Below are 19,501 nucleotides of genomic sequence, written 5' to 3'. Positions count from 1 at the left end.
TTGGAAACGTCATCATCTGCGTAAAAATAGAAGCAAAGATAACATAAAAACATTTCTGAACGCAACATAGGGGCGTTAAACAATCCGCCATTTTGTCCCAGTGACAATTTAGGATTTAAATTAGTTTTTAACCCGTCTTTTTTTAATTAATCCGTTATTCAAAGTGATATTTTGTGAGCTGTGTAGTGTTTAAAAAGCCTGTGATATTTTTGTGTAAAACTATTTTGTTTACGTTACGCATATCTTGACGTTATTAGTTGACCGATTTTGACGTCGAACGGACAACTAGATAATCAAAATGGGTACAAGAGAGGACGAATACGATTATTTGTTCAAAGGTAAATTTCTATGAATATTTATATAATGTACTCTTAATATGTGTAACATATTGTTGTCGTACACGTCAATGAACTTTTTGATGTTACGTATATACTACGAACCATTGTTTCATCTTAAATGACGTAGATATTACACTGTATATAAGATTTTTATCATATTTTAAATGAGAATATGCAAGTAATTGTAACAATTATAATATTTTGAACCCTGTGGATGATATTGTAATGCAATAAATCGTTTTTGCTTTGTTTTTTCATCAGCTGATTGGACTGGTGTTCTATCGATTTTACATAAATTTCTCTAAGCATGAGTCATCTTTGTATCTCCGTCGATTAAATTGGTGAAATAACCTAAATTGTTGGTCATACGGGTACATAGCATTGTTTATATTCCCCTCGTCTCTATTTCTCGCACTATTTACTATGACTCATTTCTTTTGTTCCAGTCGTTTTGATTGGAGACTCGGGAGTGGGTAAAAGCAGTCTTCTTTCGCGTTTCACTAGAAATGAATTCAACTTAGAGTCAAAATCTACAATAGGAGTGGAATTTGCAACAAGAAGTATAGAGGTAAACATTTTATTTTTAATTTAAATTAATTAAATATACCTATATAAAAAAGAGTTTAGACATTCTTTTGTTTAACAGATTCAAAAGATTTATAATATATTCGACTTAAAAAAAAAACAATAATTAAATTGGGTAACCTTGTATGCAATATTATTTTTCATATCATGTCATTGAAGTTTCAAATGATCTGCTTGGATTTTTTATTTTATCTGTAACCCAATACGCATATTAGTCTGAGTTTGATAATATATTATCAATAATTGATATTACACTTCTAAATACCTACACAATGAACTGGTTTAAATATAATGAGTTTCTTTTGTTGTTGTGATGAGCTGCATTTGATGGGCAGGAGATCAATTTTTGTCCCATTGACAATGCATATGCAAAATTCCATTATGATCTGTTAAGTAGTTTAAACTTTAAACAATAATGAGTAAACCAATTTGTATCCTGTTTAATTACATCCGCATCTGTAATACTATTACGGATAACTATTTACGTGACTAATGAGTCCTTTAATTTGTATCATTATATTTCCTCTAAATTAATTAATACAATAATGATTTGTGTAATGAGTTTTTATATTTGTAAAGTCAATTTTTTTAAACACTCACTAATTAATTTATTTCTAACATTAAAAAATGTGTTTGTTTTAAAAGAGATTTACCCAATACAGTATATAATGTTCCTATGTATACTTAGATATATAAATGATAAACATATAACACTAGTTTTAAAATATACATTGTTAGTTGTACAATAATAAGATGATATAGCAGTGAGTCATACATAAATAATTCATTAGTAGGAGATTAACTCTTATGTTTAAATATTTGTTATATTTAAATAATTGTTGTATATTATATATATATCATTTTATTTTATATATGATATAATAACTTTAGAAACTTCTCGGTTATTTTGCAGAAATAGGATACAATTCGGCTATTGTATAATATGTTATGAAATTAATATCATACATAATTTGTAGAGTATTATGTATTCCTATTATATATTCCTTTCATCATTTACGTTCTAAAAACTCATTAAATATATAATGTAAGTTCAAACAATACAACTGCTAAGTTGTCTTGTTATAAATAAATTGCCAGTGGTTTAACTCATATATTGAAATAAAAATTATAAAAAAAAAATTACAGTTAAATTACAATGCTACAGTAATTTTAATTCCCAATGATTATTGTTTATCTACAGTAATCTTAATTCCCAAACTTTATTGTTGCCTGTGACATGCGCTTTTAATGGATAGGTTGTCATGTGGGCATTTTTTCCATCCTTGGAGTTTAAATTTGCTTCATTTGAAAATTCATCTAATACAATTCATTATTAGTGAAAGAGTTATAGACAGACAGAGTTACTTTCACTAGTAGAAGAAGTATAGTTAGTTTTTTACTTGCGGCTTTGCTTGAGGTTGATTATCAGCTGATAGGCCTTAAAAATGTTATGTTCTTTGTTCAAGTTCAATCCTGCTTCATACCAAATTTTATCAAATTTGCTTCATAGGTTTGGCTGTAAAAGAACAACACTTAAAAGAGCTTACTTTCACATTCATAATATTATGATAAATATTTAATCAGTAAAAGTAATGGTTAATTTGGTTAAAGCAATTTAAATTTTCTTATATATTAAAGCATCCTTTTTAAGATTTTATTGGGTGATTTAATGAGCTTCCTAAGCTATTTTAGTGTCTCAATACACTTTTAATGTGTTAAGTGCCAGTCATGACCTCTTAAAGTTTCTGAAACACTTGGCCCCTCTCCAAATATAGTACATATTTTAAAATTTTAGGCGTAGTAAGATTTATTTGTTTTGTGAATGAATTATTTCCTTATTTTATCTACAATGATTACTTCTAAATATAAGTATGCATTCAATAAATTATTTATTTAGAGAAATGCATTTATTTTTATATTTTCTACAACTATGTTAGTAGTGTACATTTTGGTGTTAACATATTTGTACATATAGATACAGAAAATCATATTTTACATATTATACTTGATTTTCCGTGAATTTTATGAATTCCTAAAATAATATTGATAATAACAATATACTGTAATGTTACAAAGATGCAGAGTGTAAATATTTTGTATTTTTTTTTTACAAAAATTCAATGCATAGGAACAGTATATTATATCTTTTCTAAAGTTTAATTATTGATAAGATTATGCAATTATCTAGAATGAATATCAAAATGTGCTCCTAAAATAACACTTTTTAAATATATCTTAGATTCAAATGATGACGAAAACCTCACTTACATATAAGATACATTCTATTATAGTCATTTTCACTACCAGTGATGATTCTGCTGTACGTTTTAACATGCTTGAAAGGTTGTTGAAAGTTTAATTTTTGGAATTATACAAGTAGTGACGTAATTTAAAATGTCTCACTGCGCTATCGAGAGGTCATATAGTGTTCAGACGTATTGCGCGTAATAATGTGTTAGACGTTACGTTAAATGATCTCGTTCTATTATTAAAAACTATTACATCGACAATGTGTCTACATTGTGTTTATTCCTAATTTAAAGTTATTAATTTTTTTTTATACTGCATACTGTTGTTTAGAGGTTGAAATTAGCGTATCTGATGAGTGGTGGCAGGCGGGCTTGCACAAAGCCCTACCACCAAGTAATGTAATGATTATTTAACAGTATGACCTTTTGACCCAGTTACGTTACGACCACGTAAGGCGCTGCATCTCATCACACTCCGGTCCTGTAGGATTGCCGTTACAATATTATCATATTTATTACACCTGTGTTTGCGCACACACACCTGTGCAATAATATTTTCTGTGCTGATGTTCCAGAAACCGTATGTACCATGATGATGGCGTTTTTTTAATTTAATTTCTCTCAAGTTCGAAAAGTACATGTAAAAGATTATTAATATTAGTAGTTCATACTATTTTGTACCGTTCGTTAATTTTCTTTTATAATAATTATTTCGGACAGACAGAACGTGCCGGTTCGGATCGGTACTTATATATCTAAGTATATGTTATGGTATAGGTAGTTAAACTGGCATATGGTATATACATATTAATTTTAATTTTTCGGGTATGTCTCTTAAAATTTTAACAGTCCATAAGGAGTGGACTGCTGATTGTATGTTAATCAATAAAATATTTAGCAGCTGAACAAATAAGCTAGCAACCTACAACAACGATTGTTGACTCTGACTACGCCTTGAAAATATGTCAATACTTTACTTAGTCTAGTTGGGACTTTCAATGAACAAAAAGACATAAGCGTTACTATGGTATATATAAAATTGCGCTCTTACGTCATTCTATTATTAGTCTCATTTTAATGATAAAAAGCAAAATCAGTTTCCTAAATCGTTACACATATTTAGTCCAACGTTAGTATCAACCTTGCATAATTCTATCTAAACATGTCATCGAGCTATCCTTACATTTTAATTTTAATAAATAAAGATAAGATACTTTGTATTAGTTTAATGTTCATATCAATTCAAATATTTGAAAAAGTATCGCAAATAACTCTTTTGATTAAACTATAATGAGGAATTATAAGGCGGAAAACTTTTATGTGATATTTAGTACTGAGTTAAATGGGTTTTTATTATATTTGATGATTCGGTGTAGTAACTAAACTCATAATGGAATCATAAAATTGAAAGAACAAATAAACCAACGCAATAACAATGTTTATTATCAAATTAATGACTCATTTCATTTATAAATAAAACTTTTTAAAACATTATTTCACGAAATAATACTTTTCTTCGACTCTCCTTGCCATTTGACTTCTTTTTCTAATATAAGACTGATGTCCTAATCCTTGAATTGTCAAATCACTTCTTTTGTTTTATTAAATCAATGATTGAATTAGAGTATCTGCCATCACATACCCGTGCCCTTCCAATACCCGTAGTACGAAAGTATATACTTCCTACTAAAATTATAAATGCGAAGGAACTCTGTCTATTGCTGTAAGATGCTGAAACCATTGAAGCGAAGCAGTAGTCGATAGTCTAGTAAAATAAAAAACTCACGGTTAGATACGACTTTGTAGCATACAAGCACTTATTGTCGCATCTTGGTGGTAAGGTCGCCTTTGATGTCTTGACGGAAAACGGCATGACATTCATATTATGCCGTCTTACCCCTGAGCTGTCTCTTTCTTGTGTTTGCTCAAATACTTCATACCTCTTTGAATGTAATAAAATATTTTTTTATAATGGTCTTTTTAATATTAAATTCGTTTAACAAAAAAAAAATCGCTGCTCCACATCTACCGATCGTTACTTTTTTATCTGCTTTAAATTTAGGTAGTAAATCCGTGATATACTTAAAAAAACGTATCTATTTCTATCTTTGCGGTTTCGCTTGGCATAGATATCGCATATCATGAATCAGTGTTATGATTCATATCTCAGGAGATTGCTAACGTATTGTGTATTAGCAACCGACAGGTTTATATCGAATATTTCTATGCTTCATCATCGAATGCTTGTTACTGATTGTTAATTATGTTTCTGATAAAATTTTTAGTGACGTCATGGACCTGTTCGGTTCTTTAATCTTTTGTTCAGAGAACAAATATACCTATAACAAATAAAATAGGTCTAGCGAAGCGTGCGGAACATTTAAGTAAAGCAACAAATGCGAATACAACTTCCGATTAGTGCAAAAAATATCAGTGACAATACTTTTTCGTTCTATCTTCCATTTGTTTTTTTAGTCTGATATTTCGGTAATTTTCAAATAAATCTCAATGCAATAATAACATTTGGCAACGTGACAAATTTCAGTGTTTAGTTGTAATCAAACCTAGCGGCTTGAACCAATTGTTGCATCAGAATTAAAAGCTTTTGTATATATTGGGATGTAGTAAATTTAAACGTACCTATCTCTGTCAATGCTTTTAATCAATAGGAATCTTTGTAAATACACTATTTAATATATTTTTAATGTTGATGTGTTATGCTCTTCTTAAAGAAAACTTGTAATGTTCCTTTGTCAATCTCTCTTCATTTACAGTTTAAGGCTATCATGCATAATCCAAATAGCCCTTAGTCAGTTCACTTCAGCATTCGTTCAGCTTCTTTACTTGGCTTTGTGTAGTTTAGTTTTTCAAGTACATCTGGTAAGTATTATTTCTTCCGTATTTTCTTCATTATCTTAAATCCACGATAAAATTAGATAAAACAAGATTTGTCCTAACTGAAATACATACTTAAGATAGTATAAGTAGTTCATAGCATCTGTATAGCCGAACTTGGTTACTGTCGGGAGTTCGTAACAAGTAATAATTCTTTTGAAATTGCTAAGCGTGCATATAACTTGCTTATAAGCACGACCTGAAAGTTAGTCTACTTGAAAATTTAGTTTTCTACTTGAGTTTGTTATCTGAATAATATTATAAACAGGAAGGCCTGGATCGTGAACACAGGCTTTGTTAATAAATCACTAATTTGATAAATATGGACACGAATAAATATTAAATAAAATTTAGATGCGTAGCTAATTTCAATTTTAATGGAAACCACTTAATCTGTCTGAACCAATTTGATTTGAACTTTAAAATCCATAAGTCTAACATTAAATTTATATTAAAGATCAATTAATGATACACGAACGCGTATTGTAAGTGCGAGTGAGCCAGTGTATAGTCCATTCCAATGACAAAAGGAGACATTCAAAACATACCGTATTTTTCAATATCACAAATGTTTTGTTGATAATTCCACTATAAGATTAACTACAAACAGTTCTTGATTAATATATCTTCATTTGTAATACAACAATATTTCACTAAACTACATAGATCCACTTAAATTTCACTTCCAAAGTAACGAAAACAGTTTTGTCGACATTCAAGACGCCATTTCTCGATGACGAACATTAAAAATAGAGGCCTCAACTAGGCATGTTCGCTAAACGAATGTAGACGAATGAATTTATACAGATAAAAAATATATTATTTTAGTTTTAAAATTCATTATAGATATTTTTTTTAAATATATTTATTTAATTGGTTGTAATATATAATATGAATTATTTATTAGAAACGTTAAAAGTTACCTAACGATAGATAAAAAAGTTATTTTTGTATAGTAAGGTTTTTACATAAAAATAATATTTTTGCCAAAAATGTTAAAAGAATTATTTTACTTAAAAATAATCTCTTATCTCGAAATGTAGATCAGTTTTGTGCATAGCAATTTTATACTTTTGAAAATAATACAATGTTAAGAAAGACATTCGTCTCTCATCTTTCGTATCATGTGCACGGATGCATATTCGGAATTCTCTGAAGTTTTTTATTACGACCTGACTTTGTTTAAACGGAAAATTACTTTTAAAATAAAAAAATATATATCGTTCTTTAGCATTAATTACCCATTCATTCAATTATTTTCACCTCACTAGTCGAACGCAAATGACATATCAATTCAAGGTCAAAGTTGTTTATTTACCTTTTCTCCTCTTCCCATTGGAATAGACTATAACTATAGGAACACGGGACGCAACATCTTATATGTTGTTATATTGATGGAGCTTTGGTGATTAAAAGCGTGTAAGCATCTATGATATTGTAAGAATTTTATATGGCACACAATGTCAATTTCTATACCTTGTTATTCTAAAAATAAAATCTTTATAAATTTATTTTTCTCTGACATAACTATAGTTTATTTAAAATAATCATATTTTTAAGTTAATCAATTGTTTTATTAAAAAAAAAAACAAGTACAAAAATATCGTATATAAGAGAGGTATTGGTTTGGTATTGGTTGATTTCCCTGTAGATATAAATTTAATTGTACAGGGTTGATGTAATTTGGTCTGTGAGAAAAGGTAACTTCTCTGTAGAATCGATATTCCGATCCTGGGGGAACTTTAAATTTGAGTTTTGTGATGATTGAAAATGTACTGTTTAAGTACTGCAATAAAGTATATACATAATTTGATTTTTAAACCTTTTTTGTAATGGCATTCACTTTGATCGTCGATCGAAATAACCTCACTCGAAATTTGCTCAAAGGTCGGCGAGTAATCATTCATTTATTGTTTACTATAAAATGGCTTAATAAAATGTATGAATTGTAAGTTTATTAAATCTTAATATTAAGGGTGGGCTAAACTATTAAGAAGTATTAATGCAAGACCTTGTTCAGGATACAGCTTAAACATATATCAACAAGACGAAATTGTATGCACCACCCTAAAGTAACACCGGTTTCTTAAATAAAATATTTTGGTTTTTCTATTTTGAGAGAGAGTGAGAGAGAAAAAATATCAAAAATAGTCAAAAGGGACGGCGATTAAAGCAATTTTTTGTTGTTTTATGTGTTCTGGATATTATAAATAAGTAGCAAGCTTGAGTACAAAATAATAGGAACCCATAGCAGTAACAATTCGGATCAGGGTTGTCAGTAGAGCCTTATTCTATATATGTTACCTTTAATATATAATAACTTTAAAAACTTATAACAAGTGTAGCCTTGGCTGCTAATGTAAAGTCGCAATCAGTACATTGACTACAAACACTGGATACACAAAGTGATTAAATTGTACACATTTTGTATATTATGATTTGGCAGCCCTAGCACGGATATCGGAGTAGCAGTTTCTTTCCGTAAATAACGATTTTATAACTCCCAGAGCTAAAGCGTGATCTATCTTTATGTTTCTCACCTGATAACTTATGTACGATGATTGTAATGTAATGTTTGCAAAGAGTCAATCGGTTCTGTACTTACCTGAGGATTTTTTCAGAGTTATTATTTTACTAGCGACCCGCACCAACTTCGCACGGGTGCAATACTGATACTAAATATACTACAGAATTTATTTATTTACATCACATTAGAAACTTCTTCAATTATCAATGTTTCTTTACTATATCGTCCATGTATTGTATACAAAAATCTTCCTCTCGAGTCACTTTATCTATTGAAAAAACTGTATCAAAATCCGTTGCGTCGTTTTAAAGATTTAAGTATACATAGGGATATAGGGACAGAGAAAGGGACTTTATTTTATACTATGTAGTGAAGAGTTCCTATAGAAGAAGGTTTGAAAGTAGCTCCAGTAATATAAAGGCTGAAACGAAACAGATTAACGCGATATGGACATTTATTGCAGTGGAATTATTATCATATAACAATTTGTATAATTTGATATGAATGCGTGGCTCTTGAAATAGAAATTACGTATGTGAAGGATTATATAAACTAGAAGTGATCAACTGATGATATAGACTGTTTGGATAAAAAGAGCTTGGATTCCAGCGCAAGATTGATCGTGATTGATAATTGTAAATACTAAGCAGACTTAATGCGTATTTATTTTAATAGATCTACGCAAGTTTCTTACCTTCTCGCTAAAGTTTATTGACATTACAAAAAGCTTTATTTTAAAATATATTTGAATATAATACATTTAATTTGGCAGATATTTAAAAAAGGGAGTAGATAAAAATGACAAATATAAGTCTATAGTAAATTTTCATCCGAAAATATTGTCATAAGGAAATAAATACCGTCGCCTACTTAATTTTCATAACATATGAATGTAATTACAGTAAGTTAACTGTAATAGTGAGTCGATGAGAACATGCCGGAAATAAAGGAAAGGTTCCTATAACCAATTATAGCGATAGCTATTTAATTACATACCGACGGTCCTTTCGACTAAACAGAAGTAGTATCCTATCGTGCGTTAGCGGATGTGTCAATGACCCTCAAATAATTCATATGACCCCTTCGCAATCATCGTATCACCATTATTTAAATTCAGATGTCTAACGTCAATAGTGTAGGCGTTGGACTGGCCAGTTTTTATCACTCGCTTGAAAAGGTATTCAAATGTATGTTTGCAAGAGTGCTTAGTCCAATAGGATTCGGGTATTTGCGAAATCGTACAAGAAACGACCAGATTCTAATAGTAAACTATCGTATTATAATATTATGATACAAAGTTTTTAATTTCAATTGTGCATTAAATATATAATTTTGTATTGTGCAAAATTCTTATCCTCGGCACTGTAGAGTTCATAAGATTGTCTATACCGTATAGGGCACTTGAAACAGGTTCGTTCTGTTATTGATTTTGATTTTATTATTACTTCCCTTCCTCCTTATCAACTTTTACGGTGTACTATTTATCGTAATCATAGAGTTTTCTCAGGAGATAAACGAGAATAATGATAAGGTTCTTATTGATCGACTATGAAACTGTTTTTTGTAATTATTGTTTTTTTTTATGGCATAATAACACGTTACAGGATCACTAAGATATAAAAAATGTATAATTTTGTCTATGTACTCGTATGCTACGTATATTTCGTTCGCGTTTCAATTGACCTGATTAAAACGTATAAATTCTTTCACGCTAGGTTCATTGGCATTTAATTTCACAATATATAATTATTAGCAGTCTATTTATAATTTCATAGTATTCCACCAAGGTTCTACACTTAGCTGTTATACTTACCTTATTATTAGATTTTTATCTAATTTAAACCTCTTAGTGATGCCCCTACATCTTAGAAATTAATATTAACCCCATTCCATCGTAGGGCGAAGAGTGCTTTGGTAGTGTACTGTAAGTACAATATAATATATCGTTGTAAAAATTTTTTTTTGTTGATTTTTGATATTTGCATGTACTAGATTGAATTCATGTTAGTTACGTATAATAAATAAAACTTGGTAGAAAGGGTTTTAACACATTTATCTTTGATAAATCTCTTTTAGATTTGTCGTAATTTCCTAAAGTCTTAAGTCAGCGAAAGTCAGAGAAGATGGTAGTTTTAAAGTTCTAAATCCCAGTTATCTAAACTAATATTATAAATATGAAAGTAACTCTGTCTGTCTGTCGCTTTTTCACGACCAAACCGTTGAATCGAATTTCATGCAATTTGTTATGAAGCAAACTTGACTCCAAGAAAGGTAAAAAGAGTAGCCTATATGGCTACTCTTTTTACACATGGCTACCAACACCCTAAAACGCGCACCCAAGTCGCGGGCTACATGTACAGGAGTCGCGGGCTACAAATAAAATAGATCAAGTCGCCAACTCATACGGTTACGTTACGCACGTACAACAGCCTCGTTTTATATTGAAGTCTGATTGAACGCCCACACGTCTTACGTAGACGTGTACTCCACAGTACACGCTATCTGTAAATATTATTCGTATTTCGTTGGTTCGCCGCAGACTCGTGTAGCGCCACACCGCATTTCAATTAAGATGAACCATTTTTTTTTAATCGTCGAAACACATTTATACGCGTGCCCTTTGAGATCTTATCTGGGTTCCTTGCCACTACTATTAATCATTAATTATGTAAATTTTTAGTGATGTTATCCTATTGTATTTAAAGTTTAATGTAAATTTGATGATATATAGCGTTCAAGGTCGACGAATATTCTAAAGAATCAACGAGTAATACCTGTATTGATATTGAGATGTCTTGTATGTATTTGCAGGTCGACGGTAAAACCATAAAAGCTCAAATATGGGACACTGCGGGTCAGGAGAGGTATCGCGCGATCACGTCCGCGTACTATCGCGGCGCGGTGGGCGCTTTGCTCGTATACGACATCGCGAAGCATCTCTCCTACGAGAACGTCGAGCGATGGCTGCGCGAGTTGCGCGACCACGCTGACCAGAACATATTAATCATGCTCGTCGGGAACAAGAGCGATCTCAGGCACCTCAGGTGAGTTACTGACACGACAAGTGGGCTTTTACAAGCACTTTTGAATCAACCAAGCTCATCAACATCACATCACACACATCAACAAACCAACCAAGTCGTGCTCACTTCTACTTTATAGAGAGTTTATCAAAATCAAAATCAAAGTATACTTTATTCAAGTGGGCTTTTACAAGCACTTTTGAATCGTCATTTTACACTGAAGTGAAGCTGCCACCGGTTCGGAAAGTAGATTCTACCGAGAAGAACCGCCAAGAAACTGAGTAGTTACTCTTTTTCTCTCTTTTAAGGATACAAAATCATGTTAGTTGATACAATTATTTAAATTAACATATCCTGCGTGGAAGTCAACAGGTATTAATTCCACGCTTTTTAATCATCTACAGAATGATAAGGTAGGTACTGTCGAACGGTAACAGCCTGTCAATTTCCTACTGCTGGGCTAAGGTCTCCTTTTCCTTTTGAGGAGATGGTTTGGAACATATTCCATCACGCTTTTCCAAAGCGGATTGGTGGAAAGCACATGGAGCAGAATTTAGATGTTTTCCTTCACCGCCGAGATCGAGATTAATTATAATCACAAATTGAGCAAACGCATATTCAGTGGTGCTTGCCTGGGTTTGAATCCGCAATCATCGGTTAAGATGCACGCGTTCTAACCACTGGGCCTTCTCGCCTCTTGAGTTACTGACACAGATTATACAAATATATAAAGAGCTGTCTAAATAGTTGCAAACTTATTACTCCAAAAAAATGTCCAATTGTATCAGCATTGCAATTTAAAATGTTTTTCTGGTGACAATAGATCACAATACCACACCGCATCTCTTTCGCGTTGTGCAAATAGTTACTATACAGTTGAGTTCAATTATGATACGCCTTGGAAATGCAACGTTTGCTTCCTATATATTTCTCTCTTGTATTGAAAATTTTGAACAGTTATGACTGTTGACAAAAAAAGCGATGAGTTTTTTATGCCAGACTATTTTTTTTTCCCAACCGGTGATAGTTTTAACCGTGAAATTGCATTCAATATTTCATACAGATTTGAATGCGAATTTACAGCGCTAGTGTTTATAGGCGTGGAATTGACTTCGTACTGAATCATGGAACTCCTGTTACTCTTTTGGGTAGATGTCATCTTTATCAAATATTCCACAAGGCAATATTTATATTTAGTGGTAGGCATTGTTATGTTCCGGTTTGGATAAGTGAGCCAGTGTAACCACAGGTGTAAGATGTGTAGCAATCGCTTTGAACGCTGGTAACCACTTCTTACCAGAAAGTCATTGCCAGAATTAATTTCAAAAACTAGTCAAAAATTAATTAGCCGATAGTGTTAACCATTTTATATTATATTCTTTATTGCACTAAAATATGTGTATACAATGATTGTACAGTAAAATAAGTACAAAAGACTACAAGAGACTTCTTACAACTAAAAGAGATTTCTTCCAGTCAACCTATGGAGGTGTGTGACGGAGTGATGTAGCGGGCAAGATAGTGCAGACTAGTATAGAAAATATATAGAAAAATATGAAAATATAAATACATACATAAATAAAAATATAATACATAAACATACATAAAAAATTTACGTAATTATGAAAGTTAAACTACCCCTTTTACACAAGAAAACTGATTCTTTCTGAATGATATTTTAAACATTGATTAATATTTACAGATCTATCCCAACAGAAGAGGCGAAGGCATTCGCGGAACGAAACGGGCTTAGTTTTATTGAAACATCCGCTCTCGACTCGACTAACGTGGAACCGGCATTCCAGAATATATTGACGGGTAATTATCATTTATTATCTGCAACGATGACAGAAAATTTAATTGTTATCATCATGACATAATTTGTTTTTTTTTTTTTCGAAGCTATCTTGTTTTCTGACTTATTGAAGAATCTGTTTCGTTCAGTGCATTATAAAGTTAACGAATTTTGTTATTAATACTTAGGAAATATTTGGTTTGTTAGATAATTAAAGATAAATAGTTGGATTAGTTAATTTTGATACTTTAGGCTTATTACCATACAAAAAAAGTGTCGTCGTACATTTATCTTGAAAACTGTTAGTTTCATTTTTTGTAAGTGCTATATTTCTATCAAACAAATTTTTGTATCCAAAAATAATTTATCGTAGTAAAAGTATCAAATCGGTTATCCAATAAATTAGCAATATTAAGTAATTAAGATAATAAATACATGATTGTGAACAGCTGCCGACAAGGTTATCGACACTTCAATTACGATGCAAGGTGTTCAGTGCAGTTTTCTCGATAATAATACCACATCCCACGGTTTTTACGAGACATTCTCCTACAAGTTCCATCATTTAATGAATATCAATTATCGTTTAATGGTAATCAATTTGTGGTTTCGACTTTCCATTCCTTTGTTCAAAGGTTTTGTCGACATAAATCGTAAATATTTATTGTGCAGCTGTTAGACAAATTTAGAAGTCTCAGTAATATGTTAGCCTTTCTCTGTACTTCACGTTTTTTTAATCACTTTTATATATTAGGACGACTAACGTTGATGATATATGATAATTAGATTAATATTTATTACTAAGGGACCCAATTCAGTGTTTCTAATTACAATATTTTGTCAGTTACGATGTTATATAATTTGCTATTTGACACTGAGAAAAATAAAGTGTCAGTTATTGTAATGAGTATGAAATGAAATAATTATTATGAGTTTAAAAATTGTTATTTACTAACGAAACTTGAAAATAATATCTATTCAGAAATCCATTAAAAAAATCAAATATTAAACATAATGAAACATTTTGAAACGTTTTTTACGTGATGCAAAACGCTCCTGATAGGTAGGGTTTATGATTACGTCACTTGCTCGTTAACCTCGTTTGTATACTGTACGTGGATTATATGTCCCACAGATTACAATACAGGCAAGTGACGTCACCGAACCCTTTGCAGCGCCATATTGTCAAAATACCGTTTTGCGCTCTATTTAAATATTGAATTTTTAATTTGATATTTTTCAGAAAATATGTAATAGAATTAAATAATGAAAAAACTTTTACTGGGTTCCTTAACATCTACTAAATAGTATAAAATGGATTTTAAAAACCAGTCTAATAGCCTATTGATAATAATATTGTAAGAGTCGAGATGGCCCAGTGGTTAGAACGCGTGCATCTTAACCGATGATTGCGGGTTCAAACCCAGGCAAGCACCGCTGTTTCGTGTGCTTAATTTGTCTTTATATAATTCATCTCGTGCTCAGCGGTGAAGGAAAACATCGTGAGGAAACCTGCATGTGACAAATTTCATAGAAATTCTGCCACATGTGCATTCCACCAACCCGCACAGCGTGGTGGAATATGTTCCAAACCTTCTCCTCAAAGGGAGAGGAGGCCTTTAGCCCAGCAGTGGGAATTTACAGGCTGTTGTTGTTTGTTGTTGAATAATATTGTATGATCATTTGACTTAATGTATGCGTTGCGTTTGCCCCCCCAGAGATCTACAGGATCGTCTCGCAGAAGCAGATGCGCGACCCGCCCGAGGGCGACGTGATCCGGCCCGACGCCGAGCCAGCCGACGTGCGGCCCTCCGGCGCCGACTCCGTGCGCAAGCAGTGTTGCCAGTAGACGGTACTCGCCCGCCAAGCTCTTATATCTCTCGCTTTAGCTGTGGGAGACATATGGATACATTGACATCCCGCAGCAATCGCACCAGGGACGCTCCAATGACGTCAGGGCGTCACGGTAGCATGCGTAAGCGGTGCGAGACATATGGATACATTGACATCCCGCACCAATCGCACCAGGGACGCTCAAATGACGTCAGGGCGTCACGGTAGTAAGCGATCCCGTGGCGTCCGCCGAAAGACGGAGACAATACCACTGGTTTTTTAGTGGGTAAACCCGGTGGTCCTGTGTGCACTCGGCGTCCAGGAAATCGGGGTGTCATACGAGTGCGATCATCAGTGTTGCTATATGCAAAAATATTGTCTTTAATTTTCTCTACCACAAATAAATTGTGCTGTTTAATCTCAGTTAAATAATATGATGAACACCTATACTAAAGTACGATTCAAATAAATCGCATCTAGAGCGTGCAAGTAAATTACAAAGTCTGCCTACTGTATTCCTTTGTCTCAATATGGCCTTTAAATACATTTTTTTTTTACCACAACCAAAATACTCTGTGGCGGTAATTCGATTTGATTATGATTTTAAAGTTACTTGAAATTTGTTAAATGGCTTTTAAATATGGTAGGTCTGAGATTTTTTTAATTGAAATTGGTTGTGATTAAGACTAACTTAAATGTTTATTTGTCTCTTACAGAAAGTCCTGTTAATTTTGGAGTGGAAGAGAGAAATGAAAAGGAATATAAAATGCAAGAAAATGAATCATTCCCAGACAAGGTCTAATCTATAAAAACAGAACTTTAGTTGCCAGATCAAAAATAAACAGTTAAACATAAAAACCTGCCATTAATAAGAACTTATATATTATACACGGAGTTGTAACTGTGTCTTGAAATCGCTTGTTAAAAATATATTTATTTTTGACTGGCAACACTCAACTCAGAAGCAGTAAAGAGCGGCTCATGTAGATAGCTTTGTGTAATTATTGATATTTAGTGTCGGAACTATTAAAAGGTTAAATCTATAATAATTATAACGTGGAGATGCAATTTATCACATCGTAGTACGAGTCAGAGCTATGAACGCACTCGATTATTATTTGGCGCTTCTAGGAACGTACACATCTGAATGATTTTTTTTTTTTATTTAAGAGGAAAAAATAAATATTTGTTTCGACTTAGTAAATAATTCATATATCTATTTATTTAGTTAATAAAAAAGTGTTTAACTAGCCAGTTCTTTAATTATTTGTTATCTATATAAATTGCGTTATTGGCGCTGGTTCCCGTGACGTCACTTGGCACTCGCTAATCGTTGACGGATCCTCTGTCAAGAAAAGCGACACTAGCGCCGTATGTTTTTTACTAAACTACCCTCAAGATAAAACATTTTTTAAACGATATATCAGAATTAAAAGCAATAATATGTTTCGATTGATGAAATTAAAACAAGACAGCTTCATATCCATTTAACATTTCGCATAACATTAGCTAATAGTTGTATTAAGAGATGAGATAGCTTTATTAAATCATTTTTTTCTTTATGGATATTACGTGCCTTCGGACATGGCGACATGTGCGTTTTGTTAGAGCTTTTTTTTCTCCATGTTGAAGTTTGAGAATCGTCTAAACGCCTTATTTGATTCAGTTCCAATAACTTGTTGACAAACCGATTGATGACGTCATAATTTCAACAACAATATTTAAAACCGTTTAGTTTTATATCAACAATTCGAAATAATGGTGGTATTCGGAAAAGCTTATTAATATAATATTAGTTCAAAAGAAATTGGCACAGCATTTCTTATATAAACAAGTGTATGGGTTTTCGGCTTTACTAAGAAATGTTGTTTAGAGGGATAATTGGTTAAACAGTGCGTCTCTTTCTCTCGAATGTTGAAAGCATGGTGATAGAAAGAGGAAACAGTATTTAACTAAACACCCCTAAACAACGTTCATGATTACAGCTGTATAAGAGTTAGTTTTAAAGCATTTTATATTATTAATATAGGATCTTTTGGCTGTGTCAACATGGAGTTATTGGTCACTTGGAAACGAACCAACAACAAAATCGCTTCATAGTAAAATAACATTTGCATTATTTGAAATAAGAGTTATTTTTAAGTGCCGTTTATGACAATACTCAGTATGGTCTCATTAACATCGACGGTCCTGTGGCTCCTTAAGGCTTGTCTCAACATGCGGTGTTCGTTGTATAAGAAATATGTTATTGTATTATGATCTTCATATGCATGGTTATTTTTTTAGTGCCTATCTGTAATTACTTTATTAAAGACAAAGATAATAAAATATAATGTAAATTTCGTTGTGTTTGATTGGTAATATTAAGAAATAGACTTTACTACACCGAGGCCTGTGTATACAGTAATAAAAAAATCTAGAAAAGGCAAATTAAATTTATGTTGCATAACATATTTAACCTTTCTTATCGATGGAGTGATCTTATCAACGATGTTGCCTCTATTGTTTACACAATTTAACAAATAAATAATATTTACATAGCATGTAGTATGTATCACAATTATAAGTCTTTACGATTGGTTGTATTCAAACGTAATTTGAAAACAACTTATTTATTTTTTTATATCTGATGAATTAATAGCGGATGGAATACAAGTAAGCTGTTATTACTACTTCAATGCTATTAGTATCCAGTAAATACAGAAGCCAAGTTCACTCTGACAACGATAAAAAACTTATTTTGATTATTTTTGATTATTTACGAAAAACACCAAATAGGAAATTACTGAAACTTTTAACTTTATTTTACTTTCTCGTTCAGTATAAGTGGTAGGGCTTTATGCAAGTTCGTCTGTATACATACGTACAACGTACATACGTACAACGTACAACAGCCTGTAATTTTTCCACTGCTGAGTTAAGGCTCCTCCACCTTTGAGGAGAAGGTTTGGAACATTCCACCACGATGTTTCAATGCGCGTTGATGGCATACACATGTGGCAGAATTTCGACACATGCAGGTTTCCTCACGATGTTTTCCTTCACCGCCGAGCACGAGATTAATTTTAAACACAAATTAAGCACATGAATATTCAGCGGTGCCTGCTTGCCTGGGTTTGAACCGATGCACCGTTCTAACTATTACTATCACTGGGCTTCTTTGCTCGACGTACCACCCACTAAATATATATTCTACCGTAAATAGCAATTCATAGTTCTGTTGTTATCCAGTTTGAAGGGATTCGAGGCGTGAGATGAATGGAAGTCGGAGTGGAACTCTGAGGTCGCACTCAGTAACTCTGAGGTGGCACTGCTTGGCTAAAGCCAGCTCTCCCTTTGAGAAGAGGGTTTTGAGCAAATTCCACCACGCTGCTCCAATGCGGGTTGGTTAATTCACTTGTGCCAGAATTTCGTTGAAATTTGGCGCATGCAGATTTCTTCACAATGGTTTCCTTCACCGCCAAGCTCGAGAATTATAAACAGAAATTAAGCACATGAATATTCAGCGGTGCTTGCCTGGGTTTGAAACCGCAATCATCGGTTAAGGTGTACGCCCTAAATTTATATGTTCCTGCAAGAACGGTCGCAAAATTTTGGAAAAGTCATTTAATAAACATGGTGGGAAGGTCAAATGGAAGTCTTCTATTTTTATTGGCCAGTTGATATTTGAGACATTTGTGGTTGCTCTACTTTCTCATAAAAGTTATTTGGCGACTAAAATAGATAAAACATAATATCGAATTTAATAATGAAGAGAACCGTTATGGAAAAGCCTACCTAAAATAGTTTTTAATCGAATATATATAATAATATAAGCGCCAATAAGGGAATGGTTTAAAGGGGCCTAGCGATGTATAAGTTACAGGATCGATCCTGACCTCTTGGGCTATTGACGTACCCAGTCCTAATACAAATGATAAGCTTAAGAGGAACTGTAAGTTGGGATACTAGTTATTTCTTAATTGCTTTGGGGCATTGCATTTGGGCATTCTTTTTTTTAAAAACAAAAGAATGCCCTAATAGAAAAGTTTTTCAATTCGACGAATATTTTTTCCAAGTTCGTGATCATACCTATTTGGTCAAATAAGGCAACCACTCAAATGTAACATATGACGAAAGTGCTTCTCTAACGCAACTTGTTAATTGAAAATCCCCAAAATCCTCACTTCTGGTGCGAGTCCTACTTTAAACCTACTTTTTTAATGAAACTTTTTATTTTAGTAGAACGCTGTTTTAGATTTTTGTGGATCATTAAC

The 19,501-nt window shown here is 32.3% G+C and overlaps 1 protein-coding gene across 1 annotated transcript; it reads left to right on the top strand.

The window, feature by feature from the left end:
• The first annotated feature begins 39 nt into the window (after positions 1 to 39).
• LOC124535082 (ras-related protein Rab-11A) lies at positions 40 to 17,587 on the top strand. Its single transcript, XM_047111131.1, has 6 exons — positions 40 to 338; positions 785 to 906; positions 11,406 to 11,638; positions 13,320 to 13,435; positions 15,131 to 15,264; positions 15,962 to 17,587. Exons 1-5 carry the CDS (start codon positions 299 to 301, stop codon positions 15,259 to 15,261), a joined length of 642 nt encoding a protein of 213 aa, XP_046967087.1. The 5' UTR covers positions 40 to 298; the 3' UTR covers positions 15,262 to 15,264; positions 15,962 to 17,587.
• Positions 17,588 to 19,501: the final 1,914 nt, after the last annotated feature.

This window comes from Vanessa cardui, chromosome 14, assembly GCF_905220365.1.
Source record: "Vanessa cardui chromosome 14, ilVanCard2.1, whole genome shotgun sequence".
Classification (NCBI taxonomy): Eukaryota; Metazoa; Arthropoda; class Insecta; order Lepidoptera; family Nymphalidae; genus Vanessa; species Vanessa cardui.
Note: the sequence above shows the minus strand (reverse complement) of the source record. Positions and strands in the feature narration are given on the sequence as shown.